This window comes from Myxocyprinus asiaticus, chromosome 12 (genome assembly GCF_019703515.2).
Source record: "Myxocyprinus asiaticus isolate MX2 ecotype Aquarium Trade chromosome 12, UBuf_Myxa_2, whole genome shotgun sequence".
NCBI lineage: Eukaryota > Metazoa > Chordata > Actinopteri > Cypriniformes > Catostomidae > Myxocyprinus > Myxocyprinus asiaticus.
Window position 1 is genome coordinate 14,478,741 of NC_059355.1, and position 24,665 is coordinate 14,503,405.

Sequence of the window (24,665 nt, forward strand, 5' to 3'; positions counted from 1 at the left end):
CTCCAGAAGCGATATGATACGTGTGGGTGAGAAACAGATCATTATTTAAGTCCTTTTTTACTATAAATCTCCACTTTCAATTAGCCATTATGCTTGTTCTAATAATGACCAAGTTCTAATTGAATTGAAAGTAGATTTATAGTAATAAAGGACTTAAATATTGATCTGTTTCTCACCTACACTTATCATATCGCTTCAGAAGACATGGATTAAACCACTGGAGTCATATGGATTACTTTTATGCTGCCTTTATGTGATTTTTGGAGCTACAAAGGTCTGATCACCATTCACTTGCATTGTACGGACCTGCAGAGCTGAGATATTCTTCTAAAAATCTTTGTGTTCTGCTGAAGAAAGTCCTACACATCTGGGATGGCTTGAGGGTGAGTAAATGATGAGAGAATTTAAATTTTTGGGTGAACTATCCCTTTTGTCTCGATGTTTCAGAATTCCTCGGAAGGTCTGTTTTATTTTGTATGGTTTTATGTTAAAACCGAATGTTTACTATAGTCTGTCCTTTAAGTAATCATTTGTATTTCTATAAACTGTATTGTTTTTAAGTTTCCTTCATTTCCCCAGATAGTCCTTTTATATAATCCTTATACTGTCTATACTGTACACACACACATATATACATACAATACATCTACTAATTTGTCAATAAAGTTTTTCTTATTTAAACATATTCTTTTTAAAAGGGCCATGATGTGACATCATGAATGTTGATCAATAACAAACATTTTCTCAACTTCAATTTATCAGAATATTAAGGACTATTGAATGAAACAGGGTCATAAATGCAGCTTTTGCAGGAAATGTTTGTTTGCATGAAGATCAGATTTTTAATGCATTTTTTTTTTTTTCTCAGCGCATGTAGCAAATCTGGCTTTTTCATATGCAGGAATGTGCAGTTAACAGTCGCAGAAAACACCGGTGTAAGTACAGAAAACAATTCCTTTAAAACACAGGTTCTGTGAAAAGACATGGTCATATTTCACTTTAATAGCGTCATCTGACTTGAAGACAATTGTGTGTTTGACAGTCTGATCGTAAATGTTTTACACCGATAGAGGATGTACAGTGGGGTCCAAAAATCTGAAACCACATTGAAAATTTGGGATTGTTTTCATATAAACCTGGAAATAGTGAACGTTTTGGAATCTTGAAAAATGTAGAACAAAGTAATGACATAAAATTAATAAATATTGAGTGTTTATTCGCTATTTCCATGTTCATATTCTTTACATTCAGTTCATAATGCATAATGTTAGGAAAGAAGAAAGACTCATGAACACATTTGACCTTAACTCAAATTTACTGTATTTCTTACTAAACAAAAGACCCTGACATACATACTGCCTAAACTTCATAAAGCATTAGAGACACTGAACAAACCCTAGTCAGTAAAATATGTGCTTGTTTCATAAAATATTGATTATCAATCTTTATAATAATCTTAATTCTTGTTGCTACAAACTCTTGCATTTAGATATTATTCTTTGACGACTCCCAAAAAATCTATATTAAAACACAGCTGAAGGAAGAGAGGGTGTCTAGAGAGTCTTTTGAGTCATGTCAGGCCGATGTCAACAGTGATGTGTGCACTGATGCCCGGGCAAATCCAGTTTCTTTTTGTCCCAGATGAGAAGAGAGGGTACCTGGGTTTCATCCTGACCATTTGCCGCAGGTCAGTCACTTAACAGAGAAGAAAACAGTTTATCTATTATCCAAGCAGCATGAAGAGAGAGGGGTGAAACAGGAATCCCTGCGATGCAAAGCAGAGTTTTCTCCAAAATGCTATAAACAAGTAGTAGGTGTCTTAAGAAGATATATGTTGTTTTTTTAAGCACACACTTTCCGTTATCCACAAGAGGACTGTGTTTGTGTGTCATTGTCTTCAGGGAAGCCCACAAACATTTAGGCAACAGAAGAAAATGACCAGGAACTAAATGATAAAGAACAGTTTTCATCTCATACAAACTCTAGAACAGTTAAATTACATGTTGAAAAGCAATTTTAAAACACTGACACATATGGAATGCAGGACAGACATTATCAGACATTTAAACAACTGATATGATTGCTCATTGAATAGGTTTGTGTCAATATTAATAAAATAAAATATGTTTACAGAGAAAAACAAAATAGTGAAAATTTGTATGGACATACTAATACACTACCAGACAAAAGTTTAGACACTAACTCATTTACTATTATTACTATTTTCCACATTTTAGAACAAAAGTAAACAGAAATAGGAAATAACACATTATTTAGTGACAAAAAGTTATTTCCTTTTTTCTCATTGAAGTTGCTTTTACTGATAATAACAATGCTGATTTTTAAATGTATTTTCCTTCTAGTTGACTATTGTGTAACTTTACAAAACAATAGCAATCTATGGGACAACCTTCATTTTTAAGCACATTTCATTTTGAGGTGACTATTGTGTGTGCTGTGACATTCAATGTGCTACATTTTCCCTCCACAAATTATTGTTGTGACAGTGATAATGGTTTAAATTTAAAAAAAGGTTTTGGTTAATTATTGTAAACAAAATTCTGCTATGCTGGTTTGAGGGTTAAATAATATTATAAACTGAACATTCATTTTGATTCAATTTTATAAATTCAGATAATGAATACACTTTTAGTTATGTCAAGAACTTCATATGTAGGCACAATTAATATTTTCTACAATCTAATTTCAGGCGTTTTAAGCATAAGCCTATAAATGAAATGTTTTTTTAAGATCATGAGAAACAGATGGAATCAAGTGTGTTCAAAATTTTGACTGGTAGTGTACAGTACATTTTTGCAGACATTTGTGTGCTCTATTGAATTTAATAACTCAACTCTCATTGGAGGTTTTGACTGCCTTGTGCTTAACGTATCAGACAAGAAAAATTCAGTTTTTAAGGGCATCTGTGCCACTTTACTATGCCAATCTACCACATTCAACATCATCTGTTACTAAATTCCTGATCATGTGCTGTGATCTATTGACAGTATCTGCTGTTTACCAGTTGAACATGTAAAACTGAATGCTAGTAGAGGCATTTAGTGAACAATGTTTATGATTATAACACAGGAACATTAAAAATGACAATAGTTGAAGATTGTGGTCTTAATAGGTGAATCTCATAAAAAACACATCCAGGTCACATTTAGCTTTAAAATCAAAAGAAAAAAAATTGAATGAATATACTTTTCATAAAGACTACTTTTAGGACCACAAAGATTTTTTAGCAAGATTTCACAAATTTCTCCCCAAATTCTCATTACTGTAATGTGTCTGGACATTTAACTTTTTTATTTGTTTCTTTGTTATTACCATTATTCATAATGGGGATTCTTATTAGACCTTCATTATTGTACTACTGTAATTATTTACTGTACACTCAAAATTGTTTTTTAGTTTACACATTTCAATTTCAAAATATTTATTAGTGTATTGTACAGTAAAAATTACTATATTACAATATATATATATTATTATTTTTTTAAAATTAAGTCAGTATAAATTAAAAAGTAGCACAAAAAAAATCTACCATGATTTATAAATACTTCGCAATTTAAATTAAATAGTAGTATTACTATAATTAGACTGCCCCCCCCATTACACTCTCAAAGAAATAATTTAATATTTAAACATTTCAACTTCATAACAAAATTCCATCAAATTGAATTGAGTAATCATTAAAAAAATAAAATAAACCTAAATAGTATGTTTTATTAATACAATTTTGTTAAAGATTACACAGTTCAATTTGATGGAATTTTGTCACGAAATTGAAATGCATAAATTTTAAATACAGGCAAAAAAAAAAAAAAGCTTTTGAGTGCAGTAATGATAATTGGAGGGGGGAGGGCCCGGTTGAATGTGCTGAAAACTGTGCAAATAATGTTACGTTGCCAAAAATCCTAATGCAAAATGAACTAAATTATAAGTTTCTTTCTTTCTTTCTTTTTTTTTTTTTTTTTTGTGTTGAAAATATGACCCGGACATGTTCTTGACAGGTTTTATGAGATTCACCAGTATAACCTAGCAAGACTGCATCATTTCAATGTGGACAAAATTGTGACCAGCTGGTAAATCATTTACAAATCGAGTTTCCCACAAGATAGGAGCAAACTGTATTTTCCTGGTACATCTGTTGTATGAAACTGCTAACCTGGCTTCTAAACTCTCGTCTAAATTCCAATCAACTTCATCTACTGAATTACTAAAACAAAGGATTTGATGATTCAAATTTACATGCCTTTTGCCAAGTCCATCATCCTGCCAGATAGATCATGGAACTGGTTGTCAGAGCAGTAAGACACTTTAAACTCTTCTGAATGAATACGAGATGACTGTCAATGCATAAAGTAGGTGTTAACAGCCCAACCCAAAAAAATCAAATGGACAGAATGACTGGGAACGGCTGAGAACTGAAAAGTCCAATTCACACCATCAGCGATCTGACCAACACACACAATAGCAGCCAATCACTGAGCCGTTTAATGCAGGGGACAGAAGGTGGCAGAGTTGGGGGAACTTTGTGGCCTCTAAAATGTCCAGTTTAATTGGGTCACTTTAAAATATGTCACTGAATACAGAGCTGGTTTTGAAAACATCTGCTGATGACAAATCACAACTGTGAATATGATGACAGAAAACACAAAGTTTGAAGTGTGCAAAAAGCTTGTACCAAAATAAAAAGTTAAAGAATTGGTCATTTGGATCAAATGAATAAAATTATATTATAATAACCACAAACAATTTTGACTTATTCAACTTATTTCGATTGATTTAATTTATTAAAAAAGATGATTTTAGTCTGATAAAATTGTTGCAATAGTTGATATAACTTTAATCACACTAAAATCATGTTAACACATATTGTTTACATCTTGTGACTATACTTTTGAAACGGTGAGTATTGCAATGTTTACGGATTGGCCCCATTCACTTCCATTGTAAGTGCCTCACTGTAACCCAGAGTTTTTACTTTTAAATAAGAGATTATGAGGCAAAAATATTTTGGTGGAAATCAACATGACATAAATTATGTTGATTTGAGCATAACTTGTATTGAACACTGAATATTCTTTTAAATTCAGCTGTATAAATCAAACTAAATTAAATTATGTTTATGCTTAAGCAAGAAAAAGCTATTTGCCAAAAAAATAAAAATAATTCAAGACATATTCTATGAAAACAAGTCTCAAGTAAATGTATCTTTTTTTAATTTTTTTACAGTTGTTGTTTTTTTGTTTTACTGGAAAACAAGACAAATACTGAATAAGAAAATGATGTTCTGTGTGTATAATAGGAAGACTTTCATTTGATTTGTTTGTTTGGTGGTGGACAGGTGAGTGTTGCTATTCATTTAGACGTTCAAGGAGTTCTTATCCAAAATAATTTAAAACAATTAAAACAATCTGATATTGAATTTAGGACACAATATCATTATCAATAGCAGTTCTCAATATTAATTAGAATAATATTAATATTAATGATTGCAGCTAATAAAGAGTCTTTGTGAGGTTTTCCTTGGCAGTCTTTCCTGCTGAGCCCCGTTTGCACTCCATTTCTGGTCACAATCTCTCTCTCTCTTAAATCTTTTTATCAAATGTTACCGCCAAAAGACAAAAGCAGCGTTTCCTACTGGAGCAGATGTAGTGTGTAATGACCAAGCCCTTGAGCATCTTTCTGCTTCCTCTACGATCTTTCTTCCTCAGAGTCGCGTCTGAGCCTCAGGTACGTAGATCTCGATGTTGTCTGTGCTCTCCGTGGTCGAGTTCTGTTTGACGGATTGAGCTCTCTTGGCGGCCATGAGTCTCTTGCGAGCTTCCTGTCTCTGTTTGTCGACCGTGTCATTGCTCTTCTCTCTTCCCAGAGCTGGGTTACTCTTGCCAGGTTTCTTGGGCACTGGAGGAGCCTGTTTCTGGTTCTCCTGAATACAGTTGAAAAGAGACAGACCATTTAGAGACACATTATTAGTGAACGTGATTCTGAGTGAGGATATTTTTATTTTAAGTATATATGATATTTTAACATCAGCGGCAGAAGAAATGCATATTGTTGAAAAGATGTTACATGAATTTTTAGCACTGAAAGTCTCGTTCAAAAGTTTTTCACACTCTCACCAGTTTATTTAATTTGTGTACTAACAATGTCCAACAGTGTCTGTACATGCATCACAGGAGATTTATGTCATTTTTGTCATGAAAATTCTCATTTTGTGTCATTTTCAGCACATCTCAAATTCTGTATTGTGTTTAATAGAATTCTGTGCTGGATATGACACTGAAGGAAATTACATTTATCAAAGATTTTTTAAAAATGTGGCCAACTCCATCTTCTCCGTCTTGCTGAGGCTAATTTCATAGCTAATATTTTATGTATCCAAAATACACACAAATAAATTATATTTTCACGCTTTTTGCGTAATTTGGCAAAATTACAGCTTGATTAATAAAAATACTCTGCTCACAAGTGATATTTCAGTGATATATGCTATGTATGATATATCATATATACGTCATACTAATGTGTCTTCAGTCCTGTCTGTATATATATTACTATAATGGTTATATTGTTATATTATTGCTTTTTTAAAGGGATAGTTCGCCCAAAAATGAGAATTCTCTCATCGTTTACTCACCCTGATGCCATCCCAGATGTGTATGACATTCTTTCTTCTGCAAAACACAAATGAAGATTTTTAGAAGAATATCTCCGCTCTGCAGGTCCATATAATGCATGGTGAATGGTGACCAGAACTTTGAAGCTCCAATAAGCACATAAAGGCAGCATAAAAGTAATCCATACGACTCCAGTGGTTTAATCAATGTATTCTGAAGCGATATGATAGGTGTGGCTGAGAAACAGATCAATATTCAAGTCCTTTTTTACTGTAAATCTCCACTTTCACATTCTTCTTCTTTTGTTTTTGGCGATTCGCATTCTTCGTGCATATTGTCACCTACTGGGCAGAGAGGAGAATTTACCGTAAACAAGTACTTAAATATTGATCTGTTTCTCAGCCACACCTATCATATCACTTCTCCAGACAGTTGTATGGATTACTTTCATGCTGCCTTTATGTGCTTTTTGGAGCTTCAAATTTTGGTCACCATTCACTTGTATAGTATGGACCTACAGAGCTGAAATATTCTTCTTAAAATCTTAGTTTATGTTCTGCACAAGAAAGAAAGTTAAACACATCTGTGATGGCATGAGGGTGAGTAAATGATGAGAGAATTGTCATTTTTGGGTAAACTATTCATTTAAGTATTTAAAAACCCTCACTCGGTCTCATTAATAGTAAAGTACAAAGTCTACATCGGTGCATATGTGCATGTTGTGTTTGTACCTGCTTCTCAGGTGAGTTTCCATCTAGTTTCCAGTCATTAGCTTTGAGATGATAAAGTTCGTCAAACTTGAGGCTGATATCTTCTATCGTGAGCTGCAGAAGATCCCAAAACCCAGCCAGATCTTGAGCTGTGGGTCTCGGGTTTGCGTTCACATTCTATACAGACAGCAGGAGAGAGAGAGAATATTATTAAAAACTATTACATCTGCCCCAGTTAGCAACACTTATAAAATGTCAGTTCACATGCAACATTGCTTCCTTCATCCACAAGAGGACGACACATCTCAAGACACGACTCAAAAGTTACATTCATTATTTTTTATCGCAGGAGAAACTAGAGGCATTCATGGCAGTTCAGCAATAATCAGCTCATTGTAATCACAGTTTACCAATTCTAAGAAGCTGATATGACGACAAATGTTATAAACCTTAGTCAGGGTGGACACTACGTTCAATTTGATATGAATGAATTTAGCTGTGAAGTGGGAAATACAGTTCACTGGGCTTGTTGATGAAGCAGAAAGGGTTTCTGTGTGCATCATTTGTAAAACCATAATAAAATTATGGATTTTATTGAATGTACCGTTGTGGTACCGTTGTGTACGGCAGTAGCTCAGTTAATGACACACTGAAAATAATAGTCTTTTTGTCCAGTGAAAATTTGTGCAGTGATATATTTATGTTTCGTTAGCTGAAAGATGATGGTTTTTATTTGCTTCAAATTCAATATTACATCTATCCTAACTAAGTGACTTTGTCACACAAGTGGCATTTCCATCATGCTAATTTCCTTGCAAAGACAAAGTCCATCTCTAGTGCATGTTCTGTTATGTTGGAAGTGTACGTGTTTGGCTACAAATCAGAAAAAGAGTGTGTGAGATAAATCTCCCCATTTACAGCTATATAAACATGTCTTAGTGTCTTTATGTGTGTGTGTTTGTGTGTGTGTGTGTATTACTAACCAGGTTTTGTTCACATAGTCCTCTGAATTGCTGAAATTTCTGGGACATCAAGAGTTGAGCGCTGCCCACCGCACTACGCACCTTACCCAACACTACAAACAGAGAAATAAACACAAACACAATGTTCACATCCTAACACAACGTGATGAATTTCACTTTTAGAGTTCATGTTTTTTATCTTACATTAGGTAGCGCCACCCACAATGAAATGTCATTGGTCTAAAATTCAGCTCCACATTGCTGTAAACTGAATATCAATTATGATTGGCTGTGATTTTGTCACACCACATGGCATTTCATTTTCAATCACAACAGAAAACTTAACGCTAGAAACATGTTGCGTCGCATCTGCATAAGAGCTTTTTGGGTTTCAAGTAGTAATTAGTTTAATTGTAACCAAGAATTACAAAAGTAAAAACTGGGCCAGTGTGGATTAGAGTAATATATTACATTAAATGCCACCAAAAGAGTATGCTGTTAAACATATTATCTGCTTCCAATTCAGACAGATACCGATAACTGAAAAAAATGCTAATACTGGCAGAGGAGACTAGTACTATTTTTATTATTTTTACTTATGCATAAAGTTTAACTTTAGGGGGGCCTGGGTAACTCAGCAAGTAAAGACGCTGACTACCACCCCTGGAGTCACGAGTTCCAATCCAGGGCATGCTGAGTGACTCCAGCCAGGTCTCCTAAGCAACCAAATTGGCCTGGTTGCTAGGGAGGGTAGAGCCACATGGGGTAACCTCCTCGTGGTCGCTATAATGTGGTTCTCACTCTCGGTGGGGTGCGTGGGGAGTTGTGCATGGATGCCGCGGAGAATAGCATGAAGCCTCCACACGCACTATGTCTCCGCAGTGACGCGCTCAACAAGCCACGTGATAAGATGCGCGGACTGACAGTCTCAGACATGGAGGCAACTGAGATTCATCCTCCGCCACCCAGATTGAGGTGAGTCACTATGCCACCACGAGGACTTAGAGCGCATTGGGAATTGGGCATTCCAAACTGGGGAGAAAAGGGGAGAAGAAAAAAAAAAGATTTAGTATTTTAAAGGAAAAATAAATTATTATTATGATTATATCTTTAGCGTTATTATTATTGTTAATAATAATAATTTATATTATTATTTATACAAAAAGTATAACTTTGGGTTCAAGTCAGGTTCGGGTTTTTAATTCAAGGAAAAATAAATTATTATTATAATTATGTCTTTATTAGAATTATTATTATTAAATAATAATTAATTCTTATTATTATTACTTATACATAAAGTATAACTTTGGGTTCAGATTTTAGCGCAATGTCAGCAACAAGGCTATCCACATGGTGAGAACAGATTAAATATAAAAAAAACAAAAATTAAATAAGGAATTTTAGATTTATGTTAGACAGAAACTCAAATATTTTTAGGTGATACATTTTTTAAAAATATCTGTTAAGATTGTTTCTGAATAAAACCTTTGTCTAATAATATTATTAACGGCGCAATCCAATAAAATGCTTTTAATAGTCAGTATAGTCTGACAGGGAAGACATGACGGAGGTTTCTTTACCTTTTATTAAAAGCCCATGTGTCAGTCTGGAATGACCTATTTGACACCTAGTATATACAATTTGATCATGTCTATTTTTAAAGAAAAGACTATTGGTTATACTAGGATTTACTTCATAAAGCTTATTGTTTTTAAATTCGTCCCATTCCATCTGCCACCTGTTAGAGATATGAGTTTAGTAAGGGTTTTAGGTCTGAGGGTGGAATACTACACTCTGTGATTTCTAGAGCAAGGGCTTCTTTAGCTGCGATGTCTGCTTTCTCATTGCCCGACAGTCCAATATGACCTGGGATCCAGCAGAAAAAGATACTTAAGTTTTCTTTCTGTAAGATGTCTACTTTAGATAAAATACTCAAAATAATGGGGTGGTCAATCTTCACAGATTCCAGAGCTTGAAGGCAAGATTTTGAGTCTGTGAAGATTAAAAAGTTTCATCCTTGTTCATTCTTAATATTTTCCAGGGCTAAAAGCAGAGCATGAGCTTCAGCAGTAAAAATGGAGCACTGTCCAGAAATACAGATTCCATAATGTTGATCTCCAATAACTGCTGCTGCCGAAACTTTATTATCTGCTTTTGATCCATCAGTAAATACAGGTTTATGGAGTGGAAAATCACATCTTATATCTAAAAATTGCTGGTGGTACTCATTAGGGTGTGTCTCTGTCTTTTTGTGTTGGGTCATTGTCAAAATTATATTTGGGTTCGGGTTTATAATTAATGAAAAAATAATTATTAATTATTAATTAAATTATATTAATAATAATAATTATAATTATTATATTTTGATAATATAATGTACATGTAATAAAATATAGGCTAAATGTATTTAATAAATAATATTATTTTAAAATTTGAACATGCACGTAACATGTTTTTTGTGCATCTGCGCTGTTTTTCTTTTTTTCGTTTTCTTTTTTTTTTATCCCCTTTTTTCTTCCAATTTGGAATGCCCAATTCCCACTACTTAGTAGGTCCTTGTGGTGGCGAGGTTACTCACCTCAATCTGGGTGGCGGAGGACACGTTTCAGTTGCCTCCGCTTCTGAGACAGTCAATCCACGCATCTTATCATGTGGCTCATTGTGCATGACACCGCAGAGACTCCGCATGTGGAGGCTCATTCTACTCTCCGTGATCCACGCACAGCTTACCACGTGCCCCATTGAAAGCGAGAACCACTAATCGTGACCAAGAGGAGGTTACCCCATCTGACTCTACCCTCCCTAGCAACCAGGCTCTCAGCACGCCCTGGATTCGAACTCGCGAGTCCAGGGGTGGTAGTCAGCATCAGTACTCGCTGACCTACCCAGGCCCCCATTTGCGCCGTTTTTCAAAAATGTTTCTACATTAACACGTGTTGGATGGGACGTCCTATGTTTGTTGTGGCATGTCTCGCTATTTGTTCAGTGACTTGCGCAGGACCAGCGCATTTTTTAGAAACCTGTCAAGTAAAATTTTTTTAATTCCACAACTTGAGAACCTGCATTCTGTGTCATTCGTTGTGCTGCGTCAAGCTTTTTTTTAAAACAGGTGTCACAAAGATTTTACGTTCTGAAGAATTTCAGGCTGGAAAGTGGAATTCATGTTACCATTACATTGTTACACATGATTCCAGATTGTTCTGAACCCAGCAAAGTTTCAGAGCTTGATAAATGGTAAGCCAATGTTTTTGTTCCGTTCTGCTCAGGGTGCTTTAAAACTGTGTATGTTTGCTGTTCCAATATTGTTACGAATGTTGCCTACGATGCTTCAATAAAATACAGCCTATTGCAACAAATTTACTTGCTTTGAGAATAAATTACAAAGAGAGAAAGTGATTTTGGTTTGGGTTCAGGCTTAAAATTTGACGGTACCAGTCTGGTCTGGCCACACATTCTCGGGTAATAGCCAGAATCGGGCTTCAACTTGATGTCGCTGCAGACCCTCTACCTTGTAAAACCGTCTTTACAATGCGGTCTTGGTAGGCAGCTCACTAGTGATTGAAACAGACAAAAATCCTTACCCTCCTCTGACAGCTGATGTTCTTTGGTCTCTTTCTCCATCTGGTTACACCAGCCCTCCATCCTACCAGTCTCCGCCTGCAGGAGCTTCAGGAACCAATGACCATCCCGTTGGCATGCTGACACACCCGTCATCCCTGAGAACGGCTGGGCGGAGCCTCCGTTCCCCGTCCCGTTCCCGCTCTCCAGCCAGGGGTCAGGCGGCGGCAAGGAGGAGGGGTCCAGGGCGGGGTCTAAACTCTCCGAGAACGATGAGGAGCTGCTCTGCGTGGTCGAGCGATTGGTCAGGATCTGTCGGGAAGGGCCGCTGGTCGTCACGGTAACATCGTCGTCAGGGTTACCGTTGTCGAGGGGGGGCGAGTCCACTGATTGGCTGGCGCTGTTGACCATGACTTTCTTCTCATTGTGTTTGGATGGGAATGTCGTCACAGAGGTGAGAGAGAAATCTTGTGTGTCCGAGTCAGTCTCTTGATGAGAGGCCATACTACTGGAGTGGCTGAAACTAACACGAAATGAAAGGACTAATTACATTTTATGGTGCTTTCTGAAGATTGAAAACTCCAGTCCCCTTTTATTGTAATTGCATGGAAAACAGCATGCAAAAATGTATGCAAAATTTGTATGTTCCACAGAAGAAAGAACATCATATGGGTTTGGAATGACATGTGGGTGAGCAAATGATGACAGAACTTTCATTTTTTGGTGAACTACTTAAAGAGGTTGCTTAAACATCGTTATCATCTCATTTACACATCCAACTCCAGACATTGTAAACAATACACAGTATCCGATTAAATTATATTTAGTGCTGCATTGTACAGCACAAACTAGGTAGTATTTTAGCTGAAGTATAAAATCGTATGCCCCATAGAGCAGCTACAGCCCTAATTTGTCAACTGGCATCCTTATAGGCTGATAATATTGGCATAAATTGCATGCAGGTTTGTCCATGACGTCACGTAAAAAGTAAAGACTTTTTTTTTTTTTTTACTGTCTACGGTCAGTTACACCACTTAGATATTGTTACTTTTTCAGCTCAGAAACTGAAAACATGTTCATCATAGTAGAGGTGTATTCAAGTAAAAAAATTTTTTCTGAATTCCAATTTTTATGTTTTTTTTTTATATTTTGTTAACTTAATAGATCAAAAAAAAAAAAAAAAAGAGCTTCAAATCAGAGAAGCTTAAATCAAGTAGAGATGATTTGTATCTGTGTGCATTTACAACATATGCAATAGTTCTCAATCCTTGTTTTTTTTTTTTTTTTTAAGGCAACAGACTACTTGCACAACTGCTTCCACGTTCTACGTAGTGTGGCTCAGGCGTTTCTGGTTACAGAACCAGATGCACCTACATGCAGAGATTTATTCATGCAAATGCAGATTATTTCTTTTTTATGGCTGTCAGTTGATTTAAACAATAAATCATGTTTTTGGAGGCAACGTGACATCTCAAATTTATAATTTGCTGAAATTTGCATCTAAATATATATTTTTCCTTGCCAAATGTAGCTACACTCAGCTCCTTAATATTAACTTGAACATATACAACCTGCAGCAGTCTGGCTGTCTCATTAACACGCACTTCATTCATTGATGATATTTCATACCTGTTGAGCTTCAATGATAAAATCCACAAAACAACGATTGCAAATGACTTTTCTTTGGTTAAATGTCCCAGATGGATTGATTTATAAATACATTAGCCATTCTCTTACACTGACCAGGCTTTAAAAATCACTCAGAACACAATGAAGCAGTTTTATTATCAAATTAAATAACTGTGCAAAAACATATTTAATGTATATATATTTTACATTTCAACATACACAACCCTCTACGATCATGTTGGAAAAATAATCGTCATTGGCTAGTACATTTTTTTTTTTTTTACTCGCCAGACTTTTGACGACATGTAAGCATAATGTAACTAAATATATTAAGCAAACTGAGAGAGGGGACCTCTTCATATATATTTATGCAATATAGTATATTGTAATTTATATTTTATATTTTGCTTTATGATTTTAAATCACATTTTAGCTTTTTAAAAATGTACAAATTTCACATTCTTTCATTTTATATGATGTCATGAAATCACATTTTTAATAATGATACAAGCTGTTGTCACAGTTTGAAATTTTCACAAGGTAGGAACCTAATAATGAAAATTAGGGGTCACGATTGTGAAATTTGGCTGACAATTAATTGTCAAACAAATAATTGCGATTATGAAGATTAATTGCCTGTTTTAGGGCTATGATGATTAACTGTCTGTTTTAGGTGTTTCACGAATATGACGATTAATTACCATATAAACTCACTATGTGTGCTTCATGTACACAACAAAGTCATTTATAAAAATTTAGCTTGGGTCATATAATAAAATAAGGGTATATGTTTTAATTTTCAGGCTTCAAAAACGTATGAGTGACAGTCAAATATAAAAGTATAAAATTTAAAATAATTAAGAGAATATTTTAATTATCAAAATATGTATCTCTTATTTGTCCGATTTCCTTTTGATCCATTGGACTTTTTCAATGTTTTGTTTTCTTTTGCTTCTTTTGTAACCCAGCCAACCTGTATAGCTATATTATATGATATTATATGATATTATATGATATTATTATATTATGCAATAGTAAAATATTTCTGCCTTAAATTCTTCACTTTCACACATTATTTTAAGGCTCTCTGATTAACTCACAAGCCCTTATTTCTCGTGAAGGAAGACTTTGAGATTCTGTTTCTTGCATTTTATCATCTCCACAGAAATAGAGCAGGGCATCTCCTCTGTCTCACTGAGTGTTATTAACACTGCGTGAATAAATCCACAATGACCATGGACATTTGCCATTACATGGCCGTTAAGTGAAACTGGAGCACTTTGCGTTCACAAAATTAATACGTTTATACCTTGTTTATATTTTCGCGGGAGTTTGGCGCAAGCCTCTGTAGACAGCGTGCACATCAGAGCGCTTGAGAAGTGGTTCATCTTCACACTGATGAGTTCAACTGAATGAGACACAAGTGCTTTTTCCTGCACGCTCATGAGACAGCATGCAGGGAAAGACGAGGCTGAATCCAGCTTCTTAATCAACTGCTTTTTAATCAGTAAAAGGGCCTCGGTGCTTTGACACTACACAACTCTATCACTGGCGAGTGAAATGTTAATATTTACTTGCCAGTGGCTAATAACAGATTTGTTTTTGGTCGCATAGTGTGAAATTTACTCGCATATGCGAGTGATTTACTCTCAATGTAGAGGGCTGATATATATCAATACACTTATCACTGAAACAGTGACACAAAATAAAGATTAAAACATTTAATAAAAACAGCATGATGCATGATCAGGGCTCTCTCTCCTCCCTCACACTGCAGTGTTTGAAGCGTGTAGTTGTTTCATTCAAAGAACACTGGTGCTGACACCATTTACTATTCTCCTTCAACTTTGTCATTTGTGGTTTAAGATGATTTGTGGTTAAATGTCAGGCCTCTGTGTGAAGAGAACTGGTGAAATGTGCTTGGGAGTGTACACCAATGATTGCTTTCTCAGATTGACTCGGGCTGAATTTAAGCTCTGAAAACTGTTCTCCTACTGAATTTTGAAGAAGCTGTACACAGTAATGTTTACAATATTTCTTCTCCTGTCTCTGAAAATATCCGTACTTTAAAATCTTCTCCCAAACACTCATTTTAACTGCCGTTTCGGGAACTAGACAACTACGGCACATGTAAACATGTTTAATAGGAAACTAACGGGCCGTATTATTACAAATCGGAAGTACATCATGAGGCTCAGTGCAAGTAGTCCATTATTGAGAATGAGTTTTATTATGCAGGAAGTGAGAAACAGTAATTGAGTGAAACTCACGTCCAGCTGTCCTCCACTTGAACTCCAATTGACTGGAATCTGGCCAATGGAGGGGTCTCGACTTTAGTCTGGATTTCCTGAATACAATCCACCTGAAAATTGTGTGAAAAACAAGTGAAATACAATTTTCATCATCCAACTTGCTCCTACAGTCATCACAAACATGAGATTAAATAAGGACTTCAACAAATAGTACAAACTCCACAAATAAACTCTGCTGAGAAGACATTTAAATGTCTTTGTATCAGTATAAATGGAGAGAATTTCTTCAGGACGGTGGATAAAAATTATGTGGCTCACAGACAACCTGTGCCTTATTTGTAAGGGAAAGTAAAAGCATGGTCACAAAAATAAATATGTGACGGATTCAATTTAATGAACTCACTTGTATTCCAATGGATGACAGTTTTCGACGTGGTACTGGTTCTATCGGGGGCTCGTCCGCAGCGAGGGCTTCCCCCTTCACCTGCTCATTATGGTATTCATGGAGAGGATTGGGAGAGATCACCACAGCCGCAGGGATCTGCGGTTCACGGGGCGCCGCTACAGGGTGCTGGGGTCGGGACCCTTTGGACAGACCGTTGGCCCGCGTGCTGTCCAGACTGTCTGTGGAGTTGCTGCGTCCTGATTGGCTGTTGACCTCGCTCTTGCGGTCATGGTATTCCGGGTAGCAGTCCTGGGCGGACTCGGTGCTGCTCTGCACCGTAACGGAGATAAAGGGTTTGGAGGTGGTTCGGGGGGGCACAGGGGGTGGGGCCACCTTCTTACAGGTGGTCCTACAAGTGGAGACTGCAGAGAAATAAAAAGAAATAAATAAATAAATAAAAAAAGAAAAAGAGAGAGACAGCAAACATTGTCAATTCAACACTCGGACACTTAATACAAATCTCCTTTATCTGATAAAATAGTGATCAGATTTTCACCTTTTCACATTTTTGGGACAATATCAATCAAACCTGCTGATTTCCACCCCTAATATGTGGCAGCCTCAAAAAGTATTGCAACACTAAAGGAATAGTTCACCCCAAAATGAAAAAAAAACTTGCATGGTTGATCACTCCTATGCCATCTCAAACTCGTATGAGTTTCTTTCTTCTGCGGAACACAAATATATTTTTATAGTGATATGATGTGTTTTTACCCATACAGTGCAAGTCAATGGGGTCCAAAATTTTCAAGCTCCAATAAAGCCAGCATAAAGGTAATCAATACGACTTGAGTGGTTTAATCAAAGTCTTCTGAAGCTATACGATCGTAGACCAAAATGTATCTCCTTTTTCACTTTAAATCTTGACATCTGCAGTCTCCTTGGCACAATCATGATTTGAAGCTTGATTACGCTTTCTCGCACTTGACGCATGCGCAGAGCGCTGTACCTTTAAACTGATCGTATAGCTTCAGAAGATTTGGATTAAGCCACTCAAGACTTAAGGATTACGTTTATTTTTGGAATTTGAAAGTTTTGCACCCCATTGATTTGACTGAACTGTGTGGACAAAAACACCTCAAATCACCATGAAAATATCTTTGTGTTCCGCGGAAGAAAGTCATACGAGTGAGACAGCATAAGAGTGAGTAACTAATGAGAGAATTATTCCTTTAAATCACACTTAAAAATGTCTGAATGGCATTACATTAGATAAAATATTAAAGCAAGTGTGCTCAAATGCTGCTCAAGCTTTTCTCAGAAACAACTTTTCAGAGCCATTTTTGCAATGACTTTTAATCAATGGGAGCCAACTCATGCAAGTTAGAGTATGAATAGTATTAAATGTACAGTAAATATAAACTTCTACTCATACGCAATTTGAGCACATTCAAAGCTGCAGCTCAATCTTGTGGAAAAGTATGTGTGTGTGTGTGTGTGTGTGTGTTTGTTTTATCTGTGTTTTGGTGGCACTGAGCTGTGATGTTAACATACTCTCGTGACCTTTTTCCCCCCCAACAACAGTTGTTTTTCCAGCCTTATGAGTGTGTGTGTGTTTACTTTACATATGTTAAATTCTACAAATGCAAAACGTTTTCTTTAAGGGTTGTGGTTAGTCTGTGATAATAATTAGCTTTAAATAAAAACAAAAAGAGGTCAGGGGCATGGTCTCATCTAGATTAATATATGTGTGTGTGTGTGTGTGTGTGTGTGTGTGTGTGTGTGCGCGCGCGCACACACATGTCTCAGCATGTGTTTTCACAGCCACACCAGTACTGGGGTGGAGTTGGCAGAGGGAAATGATGGCAAACATAATGAAGCCACAGAAATCCTGTGCATTTGTGTGTTGTAAATGGGCGTCAGAGCCATATATGTTTCATGCAGAAAGGCAAAACTACTCCCTGAAAACAATAGAGGTTACACTTCAAAATGATCATAAGTGAAAGTCCAATATATGAGCCAGACCAATTAATAACGATGGTTAACTTTATATACAGGTCATTAGATCTAGATTTCTTCCCGTTTTAAATCAGACACAGAGATAAAGTAGTGCAATAATATTACATTTATTTAAAAAGCTGTACGAATGATTTGAAAAATGAACATGAGTTGTTTGGAAACCACACACACTGAATTTAAATGTACAGTCCAAACATAAACATAACCACAGAATGTAAAAGGGTTGGCACTCCTAAGAACATATAATATTTAATTTATATTCTTTGCCATTTACACATTTATGAGAAATAAATACATACACACAACCAAAAGTTTGGAACAATGTACAGAATTTGCTCTTATGGAAAGTAATTGGTACTTTTATTCACTAAAGTGGCATTCAACTGATCACAATGTATAGTCAGGACATCAATAATATGAAAAATTACTACTACAATTTGAACAGTTTTTTCAGAATTTCTTAAACTACTTCAGAGCTCTCATAAAAAAATCCTTCACATGCAGCAATGACAGCTTTACAGATGCTTGACATTCTATCTGTCAGTTTGTCCAGATACTCAGGTGATATTTCACCCCACGCTTCCTGTAGCACTTGCCATAGATGTGGCTGTCTTGTCGGGCACTTCTCACGCACCTTACATGCTAGCTAATCCCACAAAAGCTAATGGGGTTAAGATCCATAACACTCTTTTCCAATTATCTGTTGTCCAATGTCTGTGTTTCTTTGCCCACTCTAACCTTTTATTTTTGTTTTTCTGTTTCAAAAGTGGCTTTTTCTTTGCAATTCTTCTCATAAGGCATGCACCCCTGAGTCTTCTCTTTACTGTTGTACATGAAACTGGTGTTGAGTGGGTAGAATTCAATGAAGCTGTCAGCTGAGGACATGTGAGGCGTCTATTTCTCAAACTAGAGACTATGATGTACTTATCCTCTTGTTTAGTTGTACATCTAGGCCTACCACATCTCTTTCTGTCCTTGTTAGAGCCAGTTGTCCTTTGTCTTTGAAGACTGTAGTGTACACCTTTGTAAGAAATCTTCAGTTTTTTGGCAATTTCAAGCATTGTATAGCCTTCATTCCTCAAAACAATGATTGACTGACAAGTTTCTAGTGAAAGCGGTTTCTTTTTTTGCCATTTTTGACCTAATATTGACCGTAAGACATGCCAGTCTATTGCATACTGTGGCAACTAAAAACAAAACCCCACAAAGATGACGTTAAGCTTCATTTAATGAACCAAATAGCTTTCAGCTGTGTTTGATATAATGGCAAGTGATTTTCTAGTACCAAATTAGCAATTTAGCATGATTACTCAAGGATAAGGTGTTGGAGTGATGGCTGCTGGAAATGTGGCCTGTCTAGATTTGATCAAATAGTGATGGTGCTGTTTCTTACATCAGTAATGTCCTGACTATACTTTGTGATCAGTTGAATGCCATTTTGGTGAATTAAAGTACCAATTTCCTTCCGAAACAGCAAAATCTGTACATTATTCCAAACTTTTGGCCACCAGTATATATAAGCAATATCACACGAGCAAGAGTGCGATATGGCCCTACATCAGCACTGCTGTGATTCAGCCATAGGCCGAGTGCCATAGGCAATCACAGCAGTGCTGATTTAGGGCCATATTGCACGATTGCTCATTTGATATTGCTTATTTACAACAGTTCAATGAATAAGTACATTTTAAAAATTACGGTCATAAAAAACGCATTTGTTCATGGAACTACTTTCTTACGTGATGGATCAGAATCTGCCGTTGCTGGTTCAAACCAAATGATGTGTCCAAGCCTCTTTAAACATCACTTTAGAACTACTAGCATCACGGCTTGGGCTGTTTCTAACATGCTATTGGAGAAACAAGGATGTGTGTGTGTGTGTGTGTGTGTGTGAGAGAGAGAGATATGGATCACCTGTTGATGATGCTGTAGTGTGTGTTAGTCAGCTTTCTGAAGATAATGTCATTTTGGTGAAATTCATCCTATTTTCTCAGTGGAAAAATAGCCATCCGAGCGGGGGTATTCCACCCTATTTTGCGGTAGTGGGTGCACAAGAGTCTTTCACTATAGAAACCGCAATCTCCACCGCCATTTTGAACAGTATTTGGATGTATGTGGAAACTCCGGTAAGAGGTTAGCACCTTGAGTTTGTGTAATTAATCAGTATGTTGTGTCTCTCAGCTGTGATGAGCATTAATTTTTAAGTTGTTAAAACTATTTCCTAGCTTTAGTAGTGTAGTAATAATACGAGTGATCACAGAGTGCTGTTGTGTGTGAATACTGACTGACGCCGACTCATATCATCAACTGACTTAAATTACGCACAAAAATAGTCTTTTGCCTCCACCTGCTGGCTAAAATATGTAATGTCACAAAATTAAATGTAAAGTGACAGATAGCTCTTAACACATTTGCACTTTACACTTTAGTTTAGAATGGCTTAAATATATATAAAGTGTCATAAACAGCAAGAAATTAAGCAATTATATTATTTGCTATAGTGAAATCGCATCTTTAGCATGTATATAAATATCATTATTACATTGGCCATCGGTCATCCTATAAACTATATTCATATCATTATTGACCAGTACTTAAGGTATCATGAACCAATAAACGTATTATTTACAGAATTGATTAATCTTGGCAACTGTTAATTTATAATTAATATAAAATATAATTAGTTAGTTGGTTCACATTAGTTCATAATGCATTAATTAAAATATGTCAAATGTAAAAATTTATTATTATATGTAGAAATTAACATTCACCAAGATCAATAAATGCAGTAAAAGTATTGTTCAATGTAAGTTGATTTTAGCAATCTAATAAACAGACCTTATTGGATCATTCAACCACTGAAGATCATAATCAAATCAGTAAATTTTATAACATCCAGGATGTATTTCTCAAAAAGCTCAAAAATATTCCCATGCTCCATGAAAAACTATGACAAAGCAACTCTCATGACAGATCATAAGCTCAACGCAAACATGTGAAAGAGATTCAGGCAAATACACAGGACAATAGAGCTGTTTGTATGCCTGGATTTGGGTGTGGGTGTATGTATTTATGTTAAACCTGTGCTTTACCTGTAACCATTTACTGTACAGTAAATAGTTACTTTGTGTCACTTAAGCGTTTAGCAGTAATCCATCACTTCACAAGTACATTTAAAACTTTTTTGCGTTTATGTCGCAAAACCACCATTTAGCTGAACACATCCCGCAAGGCAAACTCAACAATCTAAAGCCACTTTCACACTGAAATCTCTTAAATGGTGGGGAACAATTTCTTTGCAGTTGACTACACAATGCCCACAATATTTGCCAAATTTTTGTGGCAAATGTTTACATGCATGCGCTTGCTCGTGACAATTTGACATAATTTCTTCCCACAACGTAGCTAACAAAATAAATCAAACTTTGTTATGAATTGCTCAGGAAAGATGAGTGTAGCAGAGTTGAAAAGTTTCATTAAACCATGGTCTGTTTGAATCCTCAGTTCTCACTGGTTGGAATACATGCGTTAAAACAGTTTAATGCACATACAGTTCCAGTCAGTTTTAATCTCCTTTCTATATTAATGCGCCTACTCTGCTTTTCTCCGTAATGATACATTGTGAGAGTTATATGCCTCTGTTCAAACAACCTCCGGACGTGAATATAGTCTCAGAGCTGGGATTAACCGTAACATCACAAAACAACATCCAGTCATGTACTGCAGTTTTAAATTCAACTATGAAGTGCTGCAGGAAACGTGGAAAAGACAACAGTGTTCATCAACCCCGTATTACGCACCCAAAGCGCTTGTAAGGAAAGTATGGTTTTGCATGAAGAGGGGGAGAAGACGTAAGGCGGGAAGATGAGGCAAGACGATTTAAATTGTAATAGATGATTTTTTGAAAAATATCTCAGCTCTGTAGGTCCATACAATGCAAGCGAATGGTGATCAGGCCTTTGTAGCTCCAAAAATCACATAATGGAAACATAAAGGTAATCCATATGGCTCCAGTGGTTTAATCCATATTCTCAGGAGCGATATAATAGGTGTGGGTGAGAAACAGAACAATACTGAAGTCCTTTTATAGTTTAAATCTCCACTTTCAGATGTGAAAGTGAAACTAAACAGGCACCACATGTGACTTTCAGATGTAAAAGTTAAAGTGGCAAGTTAGAGTAAAAAAGGACTTAAAATATTGTTCTTTTTCTCACCCACACCTAGTATATCTCTTCTGATGATATGGATTTAAACACTGGAGTCTTATGGATTACTTTTATGCTGCCTTTATGTGATTTTTGAACTGTAAAAATCAGTGACGGCTGTAACTAATCAATGCTGGCAAGTGACCGTTGTTTAAGCAGGACAATTCACGGCTAGGTGTGCATTCAACTATTTGAATACACTTCGCAGAGGCAACCACCCTCCACTTCACGTCGGGTGGTTCTTCACCTCCACGTCATGCATTAAAATCGTTTAACGCACACCAAGCCATGGATTATCCCTTATATATGAAATCAGGTTTAAAAGCAGCTGGCTCTATTTGTATGGTCTTTTTGGAGCAGCTGTTGACAAGAGTCTCCACACTTCTGCTCTCATTAACCGAGATATCCCTGACTTACGGAAAAGCGAACGTTAACAATTCAAATTTAAAAGGTTCCTTGATTAAGATTTTGTAAATGACCGTTTGTGTAAAACCCAAGGTTTATCTGTGCTGACTATTATTTACTTTTAAGCACAGCAAGCTATCATCACACAAAAATGCTCTACAAAAGTTCAGAATTAATTATCATTTGAGAATTGCATCTTCCATTAAAACCATGTTAGAGGTCGATCCTACCAATCGACTAGTCAGTTGCTGGATGAGGTACTAAAACATTTGAGAAATACGAAAAGAAAACGAATGTTCAAATTAGTTAGAATGATTAGCAATACATAATGACATCTGTCCTCTAAAACAAGCTTTCTAAATTAGCTCATTAATTTTGGCAGAACAGTATTCAGGATGCTTAGCCTTATTTCAGGTGCATTCTTAACAATACAGCAAACAGTACAAAATCCAGTAAGACAGCAGTAAGTAGCTTTACCAAGTCTAAGAAAGAGAGCAACAGGAATTAAAACACTCGAAAAACGAACAAGGCAATTGTTCTAGTTGTTTACTCAAGTGGAATGAGAGGAATAGGAGCACCAAACCAGAGCAATGCTATGAGTAACTCCACTGGAATCTGTACAGATTAAGTGCTTATGTACATTTGGCCTTCAGTGTGGGAAATGCACAGAAACTTTCCCATGACCAACAAAAACCATTAATAGGTGGCTGCTAACCCAGAGGAACATTTACAGTGGTTAAAATGTGTTGTCGGGTGTGATGCAAACCAGAAATCAAAACCACCCTAAAAGTGAGGGACCTTCAGTGGCTTACTGCAATTGAAGAAATGCGATAAAATACAATTTTATCGCAATGTTCAGTAAATAATTACATATTAATACACTGTAAACTGTAATGTTGTCATTACTGGAAAAATCAAGTTGTCTTAATTGAACATTACTTGAGATGTCAAGTTTTGGGCTCATAAATTAAAATAACCTTGAACTTATTTTTCTTAAATATCCATAGACCTTTAAATTTTAATAACTCAAATGACTGAGTACAAAATTGAGGCTATGGGGAATACCCACAATGCCTTGCACTAGAATTATTTAATTATGTTTTCTTGGTCAAAGGGGAACATACAGTTGAAGTCAGAAGTTTACATACGCTTAGGCTGAAATCATTAAAACTAATTTTTTAACCACTCCATAGATTTAATATTAGCAACCTTTAGTTTTGGCAAGTCGTTTAGGACATCTACTTTGTGCATGACACGAGTAATTTTTCCAACAACTGTTTACAGACAGTTGTTTGAAATTGAAATTGTTTCACTTTTAATTGACTATATCACAATTCCAGTTGGTCAGACATTTACATACAATAAGTTAACTGTGCCTTTAAGCAGCTTGGAAAATTACAGAAAATGATGTCAAGCCTTTAGACAATTAGCTTCTGATAGGAGGTGTACTGAATTGGAGGTGTACCTGTGGATGTATTTTAAGGCCTACCTTCAAACTCAGTGCCTCTTTGCTTGACATCATGGGAAAATCAAAAGAAATAGCCAAGACCTCAGAAAACAAATTGTGGACCTCCACAAGTTTGGTTCATCCTTGGGAGCAATTTCCAAATGCCTGAAGGTACCACATTCATCTTTACAAACAATAGTACTTAAGTATAAACACCATGGAACCACACAGCCATCATACCCCTCCGGAAGGAGATGCATTCTGTCTCATAGAGATGAATATAGTTTGCTGCGAAAAGTGCAAATCAATCCCAGAACAACAGCAAAGGACCTTGTGAAGATGCTGAAGGAAACAGGTAGACATGTATCTATATCCATTGTAAAACGAGTCCTATATCTACATAACCTGAAAGGCTGCTCAGCAAGGAAGAAGCCACTGCTCCAAAACTGCCATAAAAAAGC

At 36.0% G+C, this 24,665-nt stretch overlaps 1 protein-coding gene across 4 annotated transcripts in view; it reads right to left on the reverse strand.

Annotated features, from left to right (window-relative positions):
• Window positions 1-3,808: 3,808 nt before the first annotated feature.
• Window positions 3,809-24,665, reverse strand: part of LOC127449054 (disks large-associated protein 4-like) — a 237,406-nt gene continuing 216,549 nt past the window's right edge. For 3 of the 4 annotated variants that reach the window (XM_051712159.1, XM_051712157.1, XM_051712158.1), the window contains 6 exons: window positions 16,147-16,550; window positions 15,762-15,853; window positions 11,886-12,385; window positions 8,326-8,417; window positions 7,364-7,519; window positions 3,809-5,941 (listed from right to left, as the gene is read on the reverse strand). In XM_051712159.1, the coding sequence (XP_051568119.1) occupies window positions 5,723-5,941; window positions 7,364-7,519; window positions 8,326-8,417; window positions 11,886-12,385; window positions 15,762-15,853; window positions 16,147-16,550 (1,463 nt within the window). In that variant the 3' untranslated portion in view covers window positions 3,809-5,722. Of the gene's footprint in view, window positions 5,942-6,652; window positions 6,690-7,363; window positions 7,520-8,325; window positions 8,418-11,885; window positions 12,386-15,761; window positions 15,854-16,146; window positions 16,551-24,665 lie in introns of all 4 variants that reach the window. The other variant, XM_051712160.1, reaches the window with a different exon arrangement.